Source organism: Ranitomeya variabilis, chromosome 2, assembly GCF_051348905.1.
Source record: "Ranitomeya variabilis isolate aRanVar5 chromosome 2, aRanVar5.hap1, whole genome shotgun sequence".
Classification (NCBI taxonomy): Eukaryota; Metazoa; Chordata; class Amphibia; order Anura; family Dendrobatidae; genus Ranitomeya; species Ranitomeya variabilis.
In genome coordinates, this window is record NC_135233.1 from 907,012,621 (window position 1) to 907,030,324 (window position 17,704).

At 40.1% G+C, this 17,704-nt stretch overlaps 1 protein-coding gene across 1 annotated transcript in view; it reads right to left on the reverse strand.

Annotated features, from left to right (window-relative positions):
* FNDC3B (fibronectin type III domain containing 3B) overlaps positions 1–17,704 on the reverse strand; it is a 489,123-nt gene that overhangs the window by 77,488 nt on the left and 393,931 nt on the right. The window contains exon 22 of the mRNA XM_077290528.1: positions 7,284–7,564. Within this exon, the coding sequence (XP_077146643.1) occupies positions 7,284–7,564 (281 nt within the window). The remainder of the gene's footprint in view (positions 1–7,283; positions 7,565–17,704) is intronic.

Below are 17,704 nucleotides of genomic sequence, written 5' to 3' on the forward strand. Positions count from 1 at the left end.
ACAACCATACTCCAGAAGTAAAGCTATGTAATTAATCAGGTCTCTGATTAAAAATCCACATTAACAGAAAATGAATGGAAAATAAAATAGAGAGATTGCCGATTACTTGGCTTCTTCGTGATTTCAGACTAAAGAAACAAGTCTACTTATAGTAAAATGAGGCAAATAATGCACATTACGAGAAGGTCATTTTACAAAGTAAATCCAATTTTCAGGCTGTCTTTCCTCAGTACAGTTGCCAGATTTACAGTTTTCTATTAGTAATTCTGCTGAATTTTTCTTCTATTAGCTTAATAATTCAGAGCAGATTCTAGATATGTCACCTGCAAATACTGCACAAAGTTCTGTGCTTTAGTATATAAACAAGTCACAAAAAATACATAGAAATGTATGGCTGATCAATATGGGTGCTAGAAGCAGGGCCGACATCAGAGCATTACTGCCTTTACTGATGTATAGGGCACGGTGAGCAGAAGCAAAGAGGTGGGGCCCAGACAGGGTGAGGCAGCATTGCCAAGCCACTGTATATACAGTCTGGCATACTGCGTGGCATGCTAAGGCCTGGACTAATTACTTTGCTTTATTAGGCCCCGGGATCCCAGTCACTCACAGCTATAGCTACTTACATTGTATGGCCACAGCAGAGGGGCCTGGCAGCGTCTGACATTGGTGACGTCAGACACTGTTGGCCCACCCTCTGTTCATAAGCAAGCCAGCGCTCCCCCAGGCCCTTGCGACACATTATATGCAGGTGTTGAGGGCCGAAAGTAATGCAGTACGGGCACCTGCCCGCTCGCCCCAAAAAATAGAGTCTCCTATAATTTCTTGCGATATATACTGTATACATGCATATATCCATTGTTGATATCCCCAAAAAGGTAAGAAAAATGTACAGAAAACAGAATACAATAATCTGCAACCAGAAATACAAATGATAAAAAAAATTCACAATCTGGTTTCTATTTAAAAAAAAATGCATGAGACACATTCCCTTAAAGAAAACTAACTAAAACATATACCTAAAAAGAGTATTGGATATTTTAACAAATGCTTAATAGGTTAGAATAGAGTATGGCCCAGCCAAAAGAGTCTACCTTGTCATGGCGGTGGCTTAAAAAGTCTTTTGGGCAAAGCAAAAACTGATGGCTATATATGTGATCTGGTATTCAATGGGAACTGTTAATGTTTAATTGGTGAGGACATGGTGCACAAGTGGAGATTTTCCAAGAGTGGGCGGTGGGACTGTCGAAGGATCGAGGGGTGGAGACTGAGCTGGGGTAAAGAAAATTTGTTTGACTTGCAATTATTTGTGAAAATGTTGGAAATTTGGTGAAAACTTGGAAAAATTAGCAATTTTATGCCCTTAAATCAGACAGTTATGTCACACAAAACAGTTAATAAATAACATTTCCCACATGACTACTGTACATCAGCACAATTTTTGAAACTTTATTTTGTTAGGAAGTTATAAGGGTTAAAAGTTGACTAGCAATTTCTACATTTTCCAACAAAATTTAGGGACCACATCACATTTGAAGTGACTTTGAGGGCCTATATGACAGAAAATACCCAAAAGTGACACCATTCTAAAAACTGCACTGCTCAAGGTGTTCAAAACAACATTCAAGAAGTTTATTAACCCTTCACATGCATCACAGGAATTAATGGCATGTGGAAGCAAAAAAATGAACATTTTACTTTTCACAAAAATTTAACTTTAGACCCATTTTTTTTTTTTTACTTTTGCAAGGGTAAGAGAGAAAAAAAATAGACCCCCAAATTTCTTCTACAATTTCTCCTGAGTACGCAGAACCCCCATAAGTGACCCCATTTTACAAACTACACCTCTTTATGAATTCATCAACAGGTGCAGTGATCATATTGACAAGATCCAGCGCTCCAGATAAACTTGCTCTGAGGAAGGTCCGCACGGGACCGAAAACGTTTAGCAGCAATTGATCTGTTTGTCTGGATGTGAAATAAATAACTTTATTCTTCTTCAAGAAACTATTGAGTGCCAAGTTTTTCTACACATTACACTGGATGCGTCACACACGTTTTTCACAATTTTCGGAACGTCCGTCGACACGTCATTTTACTGCACAACGACGTACAGCAGACAACACAAGTGTGAAAGAAGCCTAAGGCTTCTTTCACACTTGCGTCGGTATGGGTCCGTCGCTAAGCGTCGGCACGACGTACCGACGCATGTTGTGAAAATGTGGCATGGCGTGGGCAGCGGATGCAGTTTTTCAACACATCCGCTGCCCATTCTAAAGTCCGGGGAGGAGGGGGCGGAGTTCCAGCCGCGGATGCGCGGTAGAAAATGGCTGACGCAACGTACGAAAAAACGTTCCCTTGAACTTTTTTTTGTGCCGACGGTCCGCCAAAAACACGACGCATCCAGTGCACGACGGACGCGAAATATGGCCATACGTCACGATCCATTGGCAATACAAGTCTATTGAAAAAAAAACACGCATCCTGCGGGCAACTTTGGACTCAGGATCCATTTTTTCCCCAAACGGCGGATTGCGACGTACGTCACAAAACGCAAGTGTGAAAGAAACCTAAGCCATAAGGCGAGACTCATGAAGGACATTTTCTTTCTGGATTGCAGATTTTGCCAGAATAGTATGCGGACTCCATATACACAGCGCTTAAGTGCTAGAGGAGCTGAATCCCCCTAAAGTGACCCCATTTTGGAAATCATATCCCTTTGGGAATTTATCTACAAGTGTAGTGACAATTTTGACTACATGGGTGTTTTTTAGAAACAAGCAGCAGTGGATATTGCTGAGTGAAAATTGCAAACTGCCATTGTAATGCCTATACGTTGTAGTCTCCAGTAGGGTGCAGTCACCAGTACGTGGCAGTGCCCAGCTCATGCTTCTGGAGACATGCACCTGTACATTAGGTGGGCTGTCAGCTCTACAGAAATGCCGAACATGTGGAAGCAAAATGTGGTTTAGGCACACTGTGGTACTCAGAAGGGAGAGGGCATTTGGATTTGGGAGGGCAGAATTTGCCGAATTTCTTTTGTGGGCCAAAGAGCTTTAGTGCTTTTTCAGAGCCTTTGTACTACCAGTAACATGGAAGCTCCTTATATTTCCATTAACAGATAATGGGATTGATTTGAAGCTTTTGTAGGGGACATTTTACATAAAATTTGTGACCACATTTATCTGGCACTCTACGCTGAGCACTTACATCGGGGTTTACATGTAATTCTCAGAGTGACATGATTCAGATGAGACCCCAGAGAAATACATTCACTGTAATGCGGCAGCAGTGTTACTCTGGACTCGGTTTAGCTTCTGTTCAGCGATGTCCTTTTCAGACGTGCACAAAACTGTGGTCGGCCATGCTTTTATGCACGCCTAAAAAGACAGACACCGCCGGATCATAGGCAGCCACACTGCGTCCATGTCCACAGTGCCTCCATCTGCCTCATTATAGGAAATCTTCCACTGGGGATTCCATCTGAATCACGTGTTTTTCAGAGATATAGGGTTTCCTTGAAAAAGCGTTCAGCGTGGAGTGCAGGATAAGTGTGAGCAGAGCCTTACTGCGATCTTTTGGCAGCAGAATGAAAAAAAAAAATTAACAGCAGGTTTAGAATTGGTTTCATTTATTTTTTATGCCGTTCCTTGTACGGTATAAGTGATTAGGTGACTTTATTCCTCGAGTAGTTGTGATTACAGCGATACCAGATTTATACCGGGTTTTTATGTTTGGCTGCCGTCACACACTTAAAGACACTTTTTATTGCAAAAACGCATCGCCATATTTTGATAGCCATCATTTTTTCAGAGTTCGGCTGACAGTCATGTGACAGGCTTGTCTTTTGCGGGATAAGTTGACGTTTTCACTGGTACCATTTTTGGGCACTTTATGCTTTTTTGATCGCTTTTTATTCAGATTTTTGGGAGGCAGAATCAACAAAAACCAGCAATTAAGGAATTATTTTTTGGAATTCTTTTTAATAATGCCTTCCGCGTGTGATAAAATTGATAAGGCAACTTTATTCGTAAGGTCAGTATGATTACAGTGATACCACATTTATATCGCTTTTTTATATTTTTCCTTTTTTACACAACAAAAACAAATATTATAGAAATTTTTACATAGCTTTATTCTGAGAGCTATCACTTTTTAATTTTTTAGCTGTTGGAGCTGTATGGCAGCTTGTCTTTTTGCGGGACAAGATCATGCTTTCAGATATTCCATATTTAGCTTTTTGACCATATTTTATTCCACTTTTTGTTCAGCGGTATGATAAAGCATCGTTTTTTTGCCTAATTTTTTATTTATTTTTTAACGATGTTCATTCAAGGAGTTAACTAGTGGGACAGTTTAACAGGTCGGGTCATTCTGGAAGTGGCGATACCAAATATGTGTACTTTTTTTCACATAAATAAATGTATTTATTGGATTAATATAGTTTTTCTTTATTTTTTGTTCCTTATTTTGAGATTTTTAAAAAATATTTTTACAATTGTTATTAACTTTTTAAAAAACTTTTTTACATTGTTGCAGGATGGGACATCAACTTTAAAACGACAGATCGCTGACCTAATACTCTGCAATGCTTTTGCATTTCAGAGCAATAGAGCAGAATCCTACATGCAGGGAGGAGGCATGACAGCTCGTGCTCTGAGCATGAACTGATAAAGTCGCAGTCCCTGGGTGACCCTGCGGCCATCTTTTGGCATGGGGTCACCATGGACATTATCGGCATAACGCGATCGCATTGCATTGTGCAGATGGAAGCCCAGAGGGACCTCCCTCCCTCTGTGATGCCGCTGTCACTATTGACAGCGGCATCACAGGGGCTAAACGCCCGTGATCAGTGCTAGCATTGACCTTGGGCGTCACTGCAGGTTGTCAGCTCTCACATAGAGCTGACACCTGAATTCGATGGCGGCAGTGCTCAGCATGAGCCCGCATGATCACGGCACCGCATATATCCAGCGATTTGCGGGAAAAGAGTGGCGCATGTTGGGAAGGGGTTAAAGTGGATATCCAGGCCCCAAAAAATGTTTCTAAGCACTAACAGGCAGGTAATTGCAGCTTACTTGCCTGTTGTGTCAAGCACCGATCTTCCCCGGAACAGAGCAGTCACAGACCGCTCCTGCCGGGTAAGTACGATGCCATGCACAACAGGCAGGTAAGTTGCCATTACCTGCCTATTAGTGCTTATATACATTTTTTGTTTTTTGTAAAGTCCCAGACACCCCATTAACATCCGTGTATCTTCAGACAAGTACTGGCACCTGGGAAAAAGAAGTATATTTGGTGCTGTTCCCAGGCACCGGGTGCTGAATGCAGCTCTCATCATGTCACCTGGTCTCCCTCTGATCAGTGAGTCCAGGCAAGTGTGATGACAGTTGTAGTCAGTGGCCCAATCTGTGCCTAGCGCTGACAACAACAGTAATGATTGTGGCATAGACTCCCTGAGATCAGTGAGACCAGGAGAGTCTGATGATCGTTGTAGGCAGTGGTCACTGTCTTCGTCTAGCGTGTATTAAATAGCCATAAAAGATTCCCAGGCTACTAATATTAGGTCACAGCTGTTTGCTTAGCCTTTACTGGTTATTATAAGGGAGACCCCCCAAACAAAAAAATTTGTGGGGTCCCCCCTATATTTACCAACAAACGCTATGCAGACAGCTGTGGGCTGACATTAATAGCCTAGGAAGGAGGATATTGGCCCCCTCCCAGACTAGGAACATCAGCCCTCAGCTGCAGCAGAATTAGAGCACTACATTAGATGTGCCAATTCTGACGCTTTATCCGGCTCATCTCAATGCCCTGGTGCGGTGGCAGTTGGCGTAATACATGAGTTTGATGACAGCTGCCATCAAGCCCTGGGGTTAATAATGGAGAGGTGCCAAGTCAGACACCCCCATTATTAACCCCATAGTCAAAACAAATAAATACACAGAAAAGCTCCTTTAATTTTAAAAAACACTCCCAATTACCCTCTTTTACCCATTTATTGCTAAAAATAAAAGTAATCCACAAGGGTCCACCATAAATCCAAAATATGGAGGCCCTACAGCGATCTCCGACTGTGCTACATCCAAAGGCTGTGATGAGCAGTGACATGGCCGTCAGAACAAACACAGTAGCCTTTAAGGTTACCGCTGATCACAGCCGGCGATTCTCATGCTACTCTCATTGTGTTCTGGAAACGGTACAGTGCTGTGTGGTAAAGTATGTTGTAAAAGTAATACTTCGTGCTCCTTCAGACCTCTGTGATCATCGGTCTGATCTTGGAATCAAATGCAAGGACTGGCGGTGCATCTTCCAACCCAAAAGCGTGATAGCTTCCTATATTTCACGGACATCTGGAGGAGACCTTAGTGAGGAGTCAGGACTATTATATTATATATTATGCATTATTAGACATTATTAAACATGAAATCACTTATATCCTTATATCCTCAAAATTCATAACTAGCATGTTCATCTGATGTTGTGGGTGAAGCCATTACATCCAGTTATTAAATATTCATAGTGCCTTCTACAGGAGTCGACAGTTACTGATTTTTACAGTTGTACCACTCAAACCCTATTTCGCAATCCTTATAGATGTAACTAAATACTAAAAAATTCCAATGGAGCTGGCATCACCTATATATTAATGTAGCGCTAACCAAATAACGTGTAGAATATATGCAATTAAAAAATGGAAAGATGCATACAAAAGATAGTTTGCGTGCCCTAACTTTTAACAATATACATTTTTATTATGTAGCAAACAGAAAGACCTAGACATGACAAATAAAAACAATTTGCGCCAGAACATTACTCTATGTGATGTCAAATAGCGGTGCAATGTAGGTGCACAGATAATACATAATACAGAAATAATGCAGCATCAAAAGAATGTAATAGAGGTGCGATAAAGTGCCACGTGCATAGTCACTCGAATGGCTTCCTCAGGGATGTAACCATATTCCACATGTTTACATTGATTTTCGAACTGTGACTAGTATTTGTTAGTCACTTGGTACATCTGATGCTACTATTAAATATGGTAAAATGTCACGATAATGAGTTTTGAGTAAAGAAAGTGCTGATTGTAATTTTGAAAATACCATGATAATACTTGGACAGTAGGAATACACAAAGATGTGAAACATTGAAAATATCTTCTATCAGCATTGAACATGTAATCAGATCAATAACAGCTACAGAAAACCGGATCTACTCCAGATATGTTTAATATTGTCAATTCCTTATCTTTAATAAAGCAGAAATAAAACGCTACATACTGGTAGGATGCTTCTGGCTGCAGATTCTCAATGACGTAACTTGTTACATTCTCTACCGAGATACTAAAGTCTCCCAAGTCTATGTGATACGCAGTGATTTCTGATCCATTGCAGCAGGGTTCCTCCCAGCTTAGTAATAGGCACACGGATGAGAGCATTGTGTAGGATTCTAGATGGGCTCCATCTATCACATAAAGGTTAGGCACCACATCTGGGACAGAAGCTGGCGTCCTGCAGCTCACTAGGTCACTGAAAGCTCCAACACCAGATACATTTAATGCCTGCGAAAAGAAAAACAGAATATTGGTCATTACTTTTTCGATTGTTACATCATTTATCACACATTGAAACTAATACAGAAATATGTTGAGGTGCTAGTGGGATTTCCCACAAGTTAACATTAGCTTTTAAGATGACACATTTATACAGATGTAAGGAAGTATTTGGCCTCTTCTTAACTGCTCATATCTTAAAACTCATATACTTTAGCATGCCTTCGACTCTGCAAAGAAGTGTACACAGTCTTTTATAGCTGAAGGGTTTGTCCCCAAGTAACCTCCATTTGCATGAAAACTTTAATCTTGATTAATAGTCACCCCCTAATCTTACCTACTTCTGCTTTTCTAAGGGGCCTTTTAGATGAGTCAACAGCAGTTGCTAAACGACTTTAGATTGGCTATATACCGCTGCTTAGGCAGGACGACCGGGACTCCCTGTTCACAGCGTGAATATGAGTGATCTGTAAACCAAGTCTTCGGCAGCACATCTGCTGTTTATACAGGCGGATGTGCTGCAGGGAATGATTTTAATTCTGGCATGTATGGTCCCAGTCACCTGATCGAGTATTTTGCTCAAGATTATTGGACCTTAACCCAGGGAGTTTGTGCAATTTTTTCTGCAAATATAAAAGAATTTTTGTCGTTTTACATTTAAATGGATATATCTGAACTATTGACTTTCAATTAAATATCAGAAACAAGTCTAATTAGGTTTACATTATCGTTCCAATCAACTACTATAATTCTCATCAAGGATATTCCACATTTCTTTACCTAATCTTTTTATACCTCTTCAGTCAATTTTCTAAGATACACTAGTATGCAAGTCTGGCTCTAGGTGACAGCTCATTAGTCCAAGAAAGAAAGAACGGTGGTGGTGGGGGGTTATTATGAGGCGCTATGGGGTCATTATTATACAGGACACAGTAGAGGTATTATTACTGCCTAGGGCATTTTTAATAGCATTATATGGTGTGTGTAAAGGTGGAGAATGTGAGGAGGGTTCTGGGAAGAAATAAGTCAAAGATATTTCTCTGTTACATCCTGCAGGGAAAAGTTATAGTTGGAAGAAAGGGTTATGGCGGTCTGGGCCGTAAGGAGAAGTAAACGGAAAATAAATTACTATGATCATCGAGAACATTACTGGTGAGAACAGGGTACACATATACAGAATGCAGAGCACTCGGTTAGAACTGATTTTCCCATTACATGGTCACTGTATGACAGTAATATCTGTCCTAATACAGCGTTTTTTATTAATGATCAGTATGACGGTATTATCACTGATACTATTATCAGAGACTGGGAGTGTCAGTCTGCTATACTGCAATATTATTTTAGTATTATTATTAAATCTTTTAGAACAGTATTATTGATTATATAGGTTTTGTAATAAATCTTGATTTCCAGCAGGCAGGGTAATATTAGTAATAGAAACCCCATCTTGGGAAGTAGCAAGGAACGCATGGGCCCCAGGGCTTTCAAATGCCAGGACTGAATTTCCATCCCAGTCCATCCCTAAGTGTAGGGTCCAAAAATTGCAACAACTGGCAATCCAGGCCACAGCGTCCTGCAAGAATGTTTTCATTCACCTATATATGTTGCTTGTTTCAGTTTGATCCTCAGCCCTGAACACATTACGTGTTACAGAAATGGAAACCAAGGAGACTGCACGGGCCAAGGACGTTCTCTTCTGCTATTGAGAGGAAAAATCGCTAATGAAAAGCATTTCGAAAAATGATTATAAGTGCAGACTACTGCACGGTGATTGCCTATCTGTATTACTGGATGCAGTAACTTTTTCTAGATTGGTAAAATGAGCACTAGATAACATTGTAACAACGAAATAATACATTTTATTTTTAATATATATTTAAATACCAACTTTCATTATTATGCAACAATGAAAAAAATTACATTGTTAGCAAGACAAGAAAGCAGTAACAACAGTATTAAATATGGTAATTATATGGTCAGGCTACATAAAGGGTTTGCTTTCAGCATGTAGACTATGAATATTTGCAAATATGCTTCATTTCTTTATTTTATCTGAGAGATAGAGATGTTATCACAAGTTTCCATTTTTAGATCACACGAACTGTGTTGTAACGTTAAATTGTACAGGCAAATTGCATCTTTTATCTTGATGGTTCCAGTTTATACCATGGGTCAGAGCTGAGAGCAGGCAAATCACTCATAGCCAATGGTTTACACTACCACTAGATGAAAGGCAAAGGAATGGAGGCACAGGGTGTCTGCTACCAAGGACTTCAGGATCTTCAGAGAGCAATTAGCTCTCTTATTTAGATCGTTGGCAATCGGCTCCATTACAATAACTTCTGCGGACTATCCACGCTACTGTGTTTTAATTACTTGCACAGAACTTTCATATATCAAAGTAAAGCACAATGCATTTCACAATTGTGTGGGCTGATGAAGAGGACACCTTGACATTAGAAACACTTAGAAGCTTTAGAAGAGTTCCCGGTATGAGTCTTTAGCTTTGTGGAACAGTAAGAGACACTGAACAGCTGACAGACTGGCCAGACCTTGGCAGTCTAGAAGCAAATAAACTCTCGCAGACAAGTGACCTCCGACAATGTGTTTTAGCATTGTCAGCCTCTATTTAAACAAATTATTTTAAATGAAATATTTCTGTAATTTGCTCAGCTGTATGCTTTTATTTTTTCCACCCTGACATTATTCAATTACTTCATTGTCTCACTAAGCTAACATGCTTAGTTGCAAAAAAATTATTCTTGATTTTTTTTGTCGTAAAATGTAACCCCATAAAGGGAATCTTTAACAAGGTTTTGCTACCTCATCTGAGAGCAGCCTGATGTAGGCAAAAAGAAACTGAATCCAACGATGTATCACTTAGATTACTGGGTGCAGCAGTTCTGACAGAGTTTATAGATGTAGAATGCAGCAGAGCTGAGGAAGCCAACAACGCCCACATCAAGCTCTGTATGTACTCTGTCTAGTGACAGTGTGCAGCATATCAAAGGAGGGGCGGAGTCGAACTAAGAGTCACCTGACAATGATAATCTCCTAGTGATAAAACCTTCAGTGTAAGTAAATACCCTCACACTGCTTAATAAATGACACATCATTGAATTCAGTGTTTTAACCTCTACCTCATGCTGTCCTCAGATTACATATAAAAAGCTGATGACAGATTCTCTTTAATGAGCCACTAACGTTATTCACTATTGAGCTTTTTTCTTTTTTTTTAACTTCCTTTGTTGCAAGAGCCCAAACCTTTTTATATTTGTATGTCAACATAGCCATATTAGGGCTTGCTTTTTTGTGAGATGAGCTGTAGTTTTGAATGATAGAATTTATTTTACAGTTAAATATAGCTGAAAACAAGAAAAAAAATCCAAGTGCAGTAAAATAATAAAAAAAAAAAAACGATTCTGCAATTTTTTTTAATTTTTTTTTTTGGGGTGGGGTGTTTTTATAGTGTTCATTTTTGGAAAAAATGACTTCCCACCCACCCTTTTCTCCAATGCGTTTCTCTTCTGTCCGGATTGTGCTCCACGTTGGTTCACGCCTGACTACGCTATGTATGGTTTCCATTGGATTTTAGTAACTTCATATGTGTAATACTGATGGCCTAAACTGTTCCATTCCCTCCTTTTTCTCCCTATAACTTGATGTTTTATTGGACGTTCTACTTTTGTTCTATAATATATTGATGCTGATATTGTCTTAGTTATTCTTTTCTTTTTGCTGTATTTTTGTGATTGAAAATTATTTAACCTTTGAATAAAAATTTAAATTTGAAAAAAAAAAAATGACTTCCCAAAATGATTCTTCACGTAAGTGAGATCATGGCAATGACAAATTGGTCTAGCGGTTTTCTTTTAGTAAAGAAAAAAAATGTATCCAAAAATATAAAATATTTTTTGTGTTCCCATTTTTTTGAATGGGTCTTTTCAGCATTTACACATATTGATCAAAATGTTTCTTTTTTGGCACAGTGAAGAAGCATCTTCTTGGAGCGCCATAAACCTAATATAGCTGCGTTAAAACCTGCTTATGATTTCGGGGAGGAAGAGAACCGAAGCTGGTAATCCCTATCCTACCAATTCACGAGGAAACTCTGGTCACTCAAACCTGGTTTGCCTCTTTCAGAATGGCAAGTGGGGAACAGCGTCCTTGAACTCTACAGTAATGGTATCTGACCCTACTTGGATGCTGCAGATGCAAAGCTCAATATCCAGAGCACTGGGGCCAGGCAAAGCAAAAACCAAGACTGCTTCATCGAGCCCTAAACTCTCAGAAGACTCAGAACCTGCCTGAGCTACTGTTCGGAACTACCTGGAGAGGGGTGAGTCTACTATGTTGCAACTTCCTACAATCCATCTGTCTCATCCTTGCTTGCACTCTATGACACAGTCAGAAATACACAGCGTCCAGGAGCTGATCCAAGCTTTGCCAATCAAGCAGGACCTGGCCATTTTAATATCAAGGGTGAAGGCCTTTCAGTAGCGGGTCCAAGCTGCCATAAGGGTGATATCGAATCCTTAGAAGCACAAATTAAGAGGGTCAATGCTTCTCTTTCTGATAGAGTTTCTGCCTTAGGCTGGAGTCACACTACCGTAGAATACGGCCAAGTACTATGCAAGAAAACATTGCATAGCACTCGGCCCAGTATTCATCTATGGGGCAGCTCACATCAGCATTTATTTTCTCAGACGTGTTCGGTGTGCGCGTAAAATCGCAGCATGCTGTGATTGGCACAGAGACTCGCCAATGCAAGCCTATGGGTGTGAGAGAAAAAAAATAACTGCACAGCATTCGGAACTCATGAGTGCTGTCCTATTTGTACACACTGATGTCCTTTGAAAAGTCGGCAATTCATCTGCCATATACAGTAAAATCACAGCGTGACAGGTTAGAATAGAATAGAAATATACACATAGAATACATAGATATATAGAGGTCAATGACACACACACACAATGTATATATTACATAGATAGGCAGAAGAAAAAACGGCCATTCAGCAACCGTGTACTGGAAAATCACAGGAGGAGCCGACAGGAAAGAATAGATGGATTACATACAGTAAACACACATAGGATAGTTATACAGATGTCAGTGATAAATACAATTAGTACAGTGCGTGTGCAGCTGACTGTACATGTATTTAATTAATAAAGATTATTTTTCTGAAAAAATGGTGTGTGCTCTTGCGTAATACCCATGGAGCTTCCCATGATATTAATATCCGCTCACAGCTGTATACTTAGTCTTTACTGGCTATTAAAATGAGGGACCCTTAAAAAAAATGATGTAGGGTCCACGTATAATTAATATCCAGCAAAGGGTATGCAGACAGCTGCAGGCTGATATTAATAGCCTAGGAAGGGGCCTTGGGCTACCTACACTATCGATCGAAATCATTGTATTTACAGTGCTGGTCCTCTGGATGCCTCCATCCCTCGTGATGTCCATTGTAGATTTCATTATTATACCAATAAAGAAACAATCCTCCAACATGCCTGGTCTCAGTCACAAGGCAGTGGTGATGGATGGAGCTGAAATCCATTTGTTTCCTCATATCTCCAGCCGCACTTTCTACATGAGAAGGCAGCTTCAGCCCCTTCTACATAAAGGTGCTGTCCACTTCTAGGACAACCCCTTTTCATACCCTATGCTTGTCTCCCATAAAATAAAACAACTTAAACTCGCTGCTTCCTGGGACAGCACCATTCCTGTGGTGTTGGCACTCAGTCCTGGGGCTCTCGTGTGGTTACATGACATGTGGTACCCGGCCCCCAATCACGGTCTCCTCATTCGGAAAAATTGATGATGAAGTCAGTGATTAGCTGCAGCCCAGACTTTCTCTTCATGTTCAACATATCCGAAGGAGCCCCAGGGAGATCGAGTGCTAACACCGAGGGAATGGCTCCGGCACAGGAGGAGAATATAAGCTTTTTTATTTTATCGGGGCCAAGAGTGGGGTATGACAAGAAGTTGTCCAAGTAAAGGACAACTTCTTTAAAATCATGGACAACGGTGCCTCGTACCGATGGGGCCACCCCTTCCATCTTATTGAGAGAAAAAATGGTGCACACTATTTTCTGAAGAAAAACAGAAGATCTTGACGGACTATTTCACTTCTTGGGAATCCCCTCTCTATACGTCCCTTATTGGCTCATAATGGAGAGGCTGTTGCAATTGCCACAAAGAATGAGAAGAAGGGACACCCAGAGCACACAACATCTGGCACCGGAGGGACCGTCCCAGTCAACTCATTGTACCTGCTCATTAAGAGATCTCTGAAGTAATTTCATTTGTCTCAGATCCTTCTCTGGATGTTTCTCCTTGAGGAGTGACTTGTTGTGTTACTTTCTCCCAATTTCAAAGATTACTAACCTATATTATTTGGTCTTTACATAAAAGGGAATTTGTCATGGACAAAACACGTATTCTTCCCTGTATAAGAATCTAAGCATGTTAGATTATTTCTATTTAATATTTTTTTGTTTATTTGATTTCATATCTCATTTAACTAAAATTAGTACCTCCCTCTTCTACTTGTTTTGAAGGGGGACGTTCGGTTATAGTCTCTTTTTGATTCAAAGGGGGACATTCACTTATAGTCTAATTATTATTCTTGAGTCCCTGCCTGTGGTCAGCGCAGCACTGATCCATGGTTTTCTGAGCTTCCCCCTACTGCCCGTTGGTTTACTGGGGAGTCTATCTACCTAGACAGATGCAGAGAGAGGGACGAAGGAGTTTACCACGCTGAGAATGTTAAACTGGAAATTTGGCACGGAGTTCCTCCTGAGGGTTCCGTTTCCACTGGTGATCACAGGAAGGTAGATGAAAAATGGGGAAAGATATTGGCACAACTATCCAGGGATAAATCGGATTCTTTATTCAAACAAAATTGTTTGAATAAAGAATCTGTTTTATCCCTGGGTGCTTGTGACGGAATCTTTCTCCATTTTTCATCTATCTACCTGGACATTTGCTTTTTAATGAAGTGTTCTTTTCTGCTTGACCTTTTCCTTTCTTGTCCTCCATAGCACCTCTTTAGTTTCACACCTTTTCCCCCTCCCCCCTTTTTTTTTTTTGTTTCCCTCCCCTCTTCCTCCACTTTGCTTTCCTTATCGGGCTGATATATATTGTAAATCATTTAGACAGACTTGAAAGTGGGCTTGACAATTGTGAAAGGCTTGCATAGTCCTGGAAAGAGAGAGATTTTGATGAACCTCTTAGAGAAGGGTTACTTACATGCTGCCTTCCTACGGGATACTTATCTTTGTTTAGACAAACCCTATAAACTCTTTAGTCAGTAGTTCCCTTCAGCATATCATAACTACTCACCAGATTCCAAATCTCATGGTTCCAGTATCTTGATTTCCTGAACATTAGCATGGGAATTTATTGAATCACGCAGTGATGGAGTGGGTAGAATATTCTTGCTTAAGGGCAAGATTGGTTCCCAACGGTTTACCTTTGCGTCATTATATTTGCTGAATGTTGGTCAGATTCCCAACTTATTTAATTTTTTGGAGCATGTAGACGAGTTTACTGAGGGCACTTTGAGACTTTAGCATGGCTTTGGATCCCTCCCTTGTCACTTCATTTGGGTCATCATCTCCATCTACAAGGCATTATGTAGATTTAGACGGTTACTCCATGATCTTCAGCTTCTTGACTTTTGGCATCTCCTCCACCCAGGTGAGATTTTTCCTTTTACTCCCTCGCTCATAATTCCTACTCCAGACTTGACTACCTTCTAATCAAACACAAGGAACTTCCTCATCTGCAACAAGCAGGCATTGTCTCCAAACTTTTTCTGACCACGCCTTAATTATAATGTCCATCTCTCTTTCTTCCTCCATACCCCGTCAATAGCAGTAGAAAGCTAACACATTACTGGTAGATGATTCTGTGGTATGCGAGGAGATTCTTCAAACCCTGTCTGACTACTTCACTCTAAATACCACTGTAAACTCCTATCTGACTACAATTTGGGAAGTACACAAGTGTGTGGTCAGAGATTTCTTTATAAAACATGGGGCTAGACTAAAGAAACATGGAGACTGCCTCGCTCGTCTCAATTATGTGACCTTGAAACTCCCCATAAACACAATCGTACGGATGATCTGAAAAATTTGGCTCTTAAGAGCCCATGAAGCACTAAGCACCCTTCTCACTAAAAAAAGCAAAGTGATCTCTTACCAGATGTTAAAGACACTACTGTGAATAAAGTAACAAATGTAGCAAGTCATTGGCTATAACGTTGAGGTTCCAAAGAACAAAAACATATGTTGCTGAGATTTCTAGCTCCTCCTCTATCTGCATACAGTTGTCTTCAGAAATTGCATCTACCTTCCAAAATTACTACGATTCGCTTTTTAGTACTGACAGGAAAAATCCTCTTTCCACTGATTTCCGCATGTGGAATCTGGAATTACATCAAAATCTCCTGGGACAGACGACCTACCTTTGTTTTACTATAAAAAAAATCCTGGGAAAACCTGACTCCTTATTTAGTGTCCTCATTTAACACCATGTCTAAAGACTCGCCACCCCCTCCAGGTACTCTTAGGGCTCATATCACCGTAATTCACAAAACAGGGCAAGATCTGTTACAATACTCAAGTTATTGTCCCGTTTCACTCCTAAATGCAGATATTAAACTTTTTGCTAAACTTCTCGCTTCTAGACTTTCTCCATCACTGCAGGATGTCCTTCACCCAGACCAAGCTGGTTTTATGGCGGGCAGTAAAGTTAGAGATAATAAGACTAAAGCAATTAAATTTACAAAGCGAAATCAGCCAAGATGCTATTAATGCTATTATCAACTGACGCAGAGAAAGCTTATGACAGGGATACCTGGACTTTTCATGAGTAAACGCTCACACATCTAGAGTTTAAAACAATATACTTCAGTGGATTCTGTTGATGTATTCATCTCCATTGTCACGTTCAATATAATGTAATGGCACCCACCACGGCTGCCCCCTTTAACCCATGATTTTCATTCTATCAAACCCTTTCTCAGACATTAATGATATTAAAAGCCACCATACCACATATAAAATTGCCATCTTTGCAGATTATCTGTTTTTTGTAAACAAACCAAGAATTTCCCTACCTCAGTTGGTCTCCTCCACTTGTAAATTATTTAGGTATACATCTCTCAGCTAACCTTCACTCTCTATATTAATGTAATTTCCCAGATCTCATTAATTCTATCTGAGCAGATTGTGACAGATGGTCTTTAGACTCTAAAGCCACGTTCACATAGTTCTGCAGATGTCAGATTTTCAAAATCAACATCCTCCTGAGAATCATGCACCTTCTGCAAGTGCTTCCCATGATAATCCCTTCAGTTGTCTTCAAAACTATCAAGATTGAAAAAAATGCCTTTATTTGAGCCTATAAGAAACAAAGATTTAAATGTTCAATTCTCTACAGACGAAAAGCTGGAGGTGGCATAGGCTTTCCCGATATCAAGTCCTATCATCTGGCAAGTCACCTTTCACAAATAGATGACTCGTGTGGAAACAGACTAAAGCGTGGGTACAAATAAATCAAAGCTTCCAATTAGATAGCCTACCGTGGGTTGCCTCCTCTTCACCTAACCTCCTGAAAGCAGACCCGACTATAGGCTTTACTCTGAGCTTCTGTTGTACTACTGTAGTTTGTGCATTTGCAATCAATTAATACTCAACCTTAACCCCAATACTTAGTCACCCTAACTTTAAACCTAGTTTATCAGCCCCAGTCTTTAAGTCACGGATTACTGCTGGAGTGGATCGTGTGGGGAGTTTTGGTGTTGGTGGTGACTGACCCTCCGTTGAACAACTATCTACTCTACTTGAAGTCATAAATCTTTGTAATATACTCAATTACCTTATTTTGCTTGTGTCCCTCTTAAAACATTATGCTGAAACTACTGTTTTAATTGCCTACTATATGGTCTTTTAGAAGCGGAATTGAATTGCTGTTCTAGTAAGAAGCCATACTCAAACACCATTTACAAAAGCACTCCCTCAGTGAGCACAGAGAAAGTGCTTGTAAATGATGTTTGAGTAAAGATTCTTACTAGAGTAAGCTTAGCTTCTAAATTAACACATTGGCCGCTACCCACTTATATATCAGTAGAGG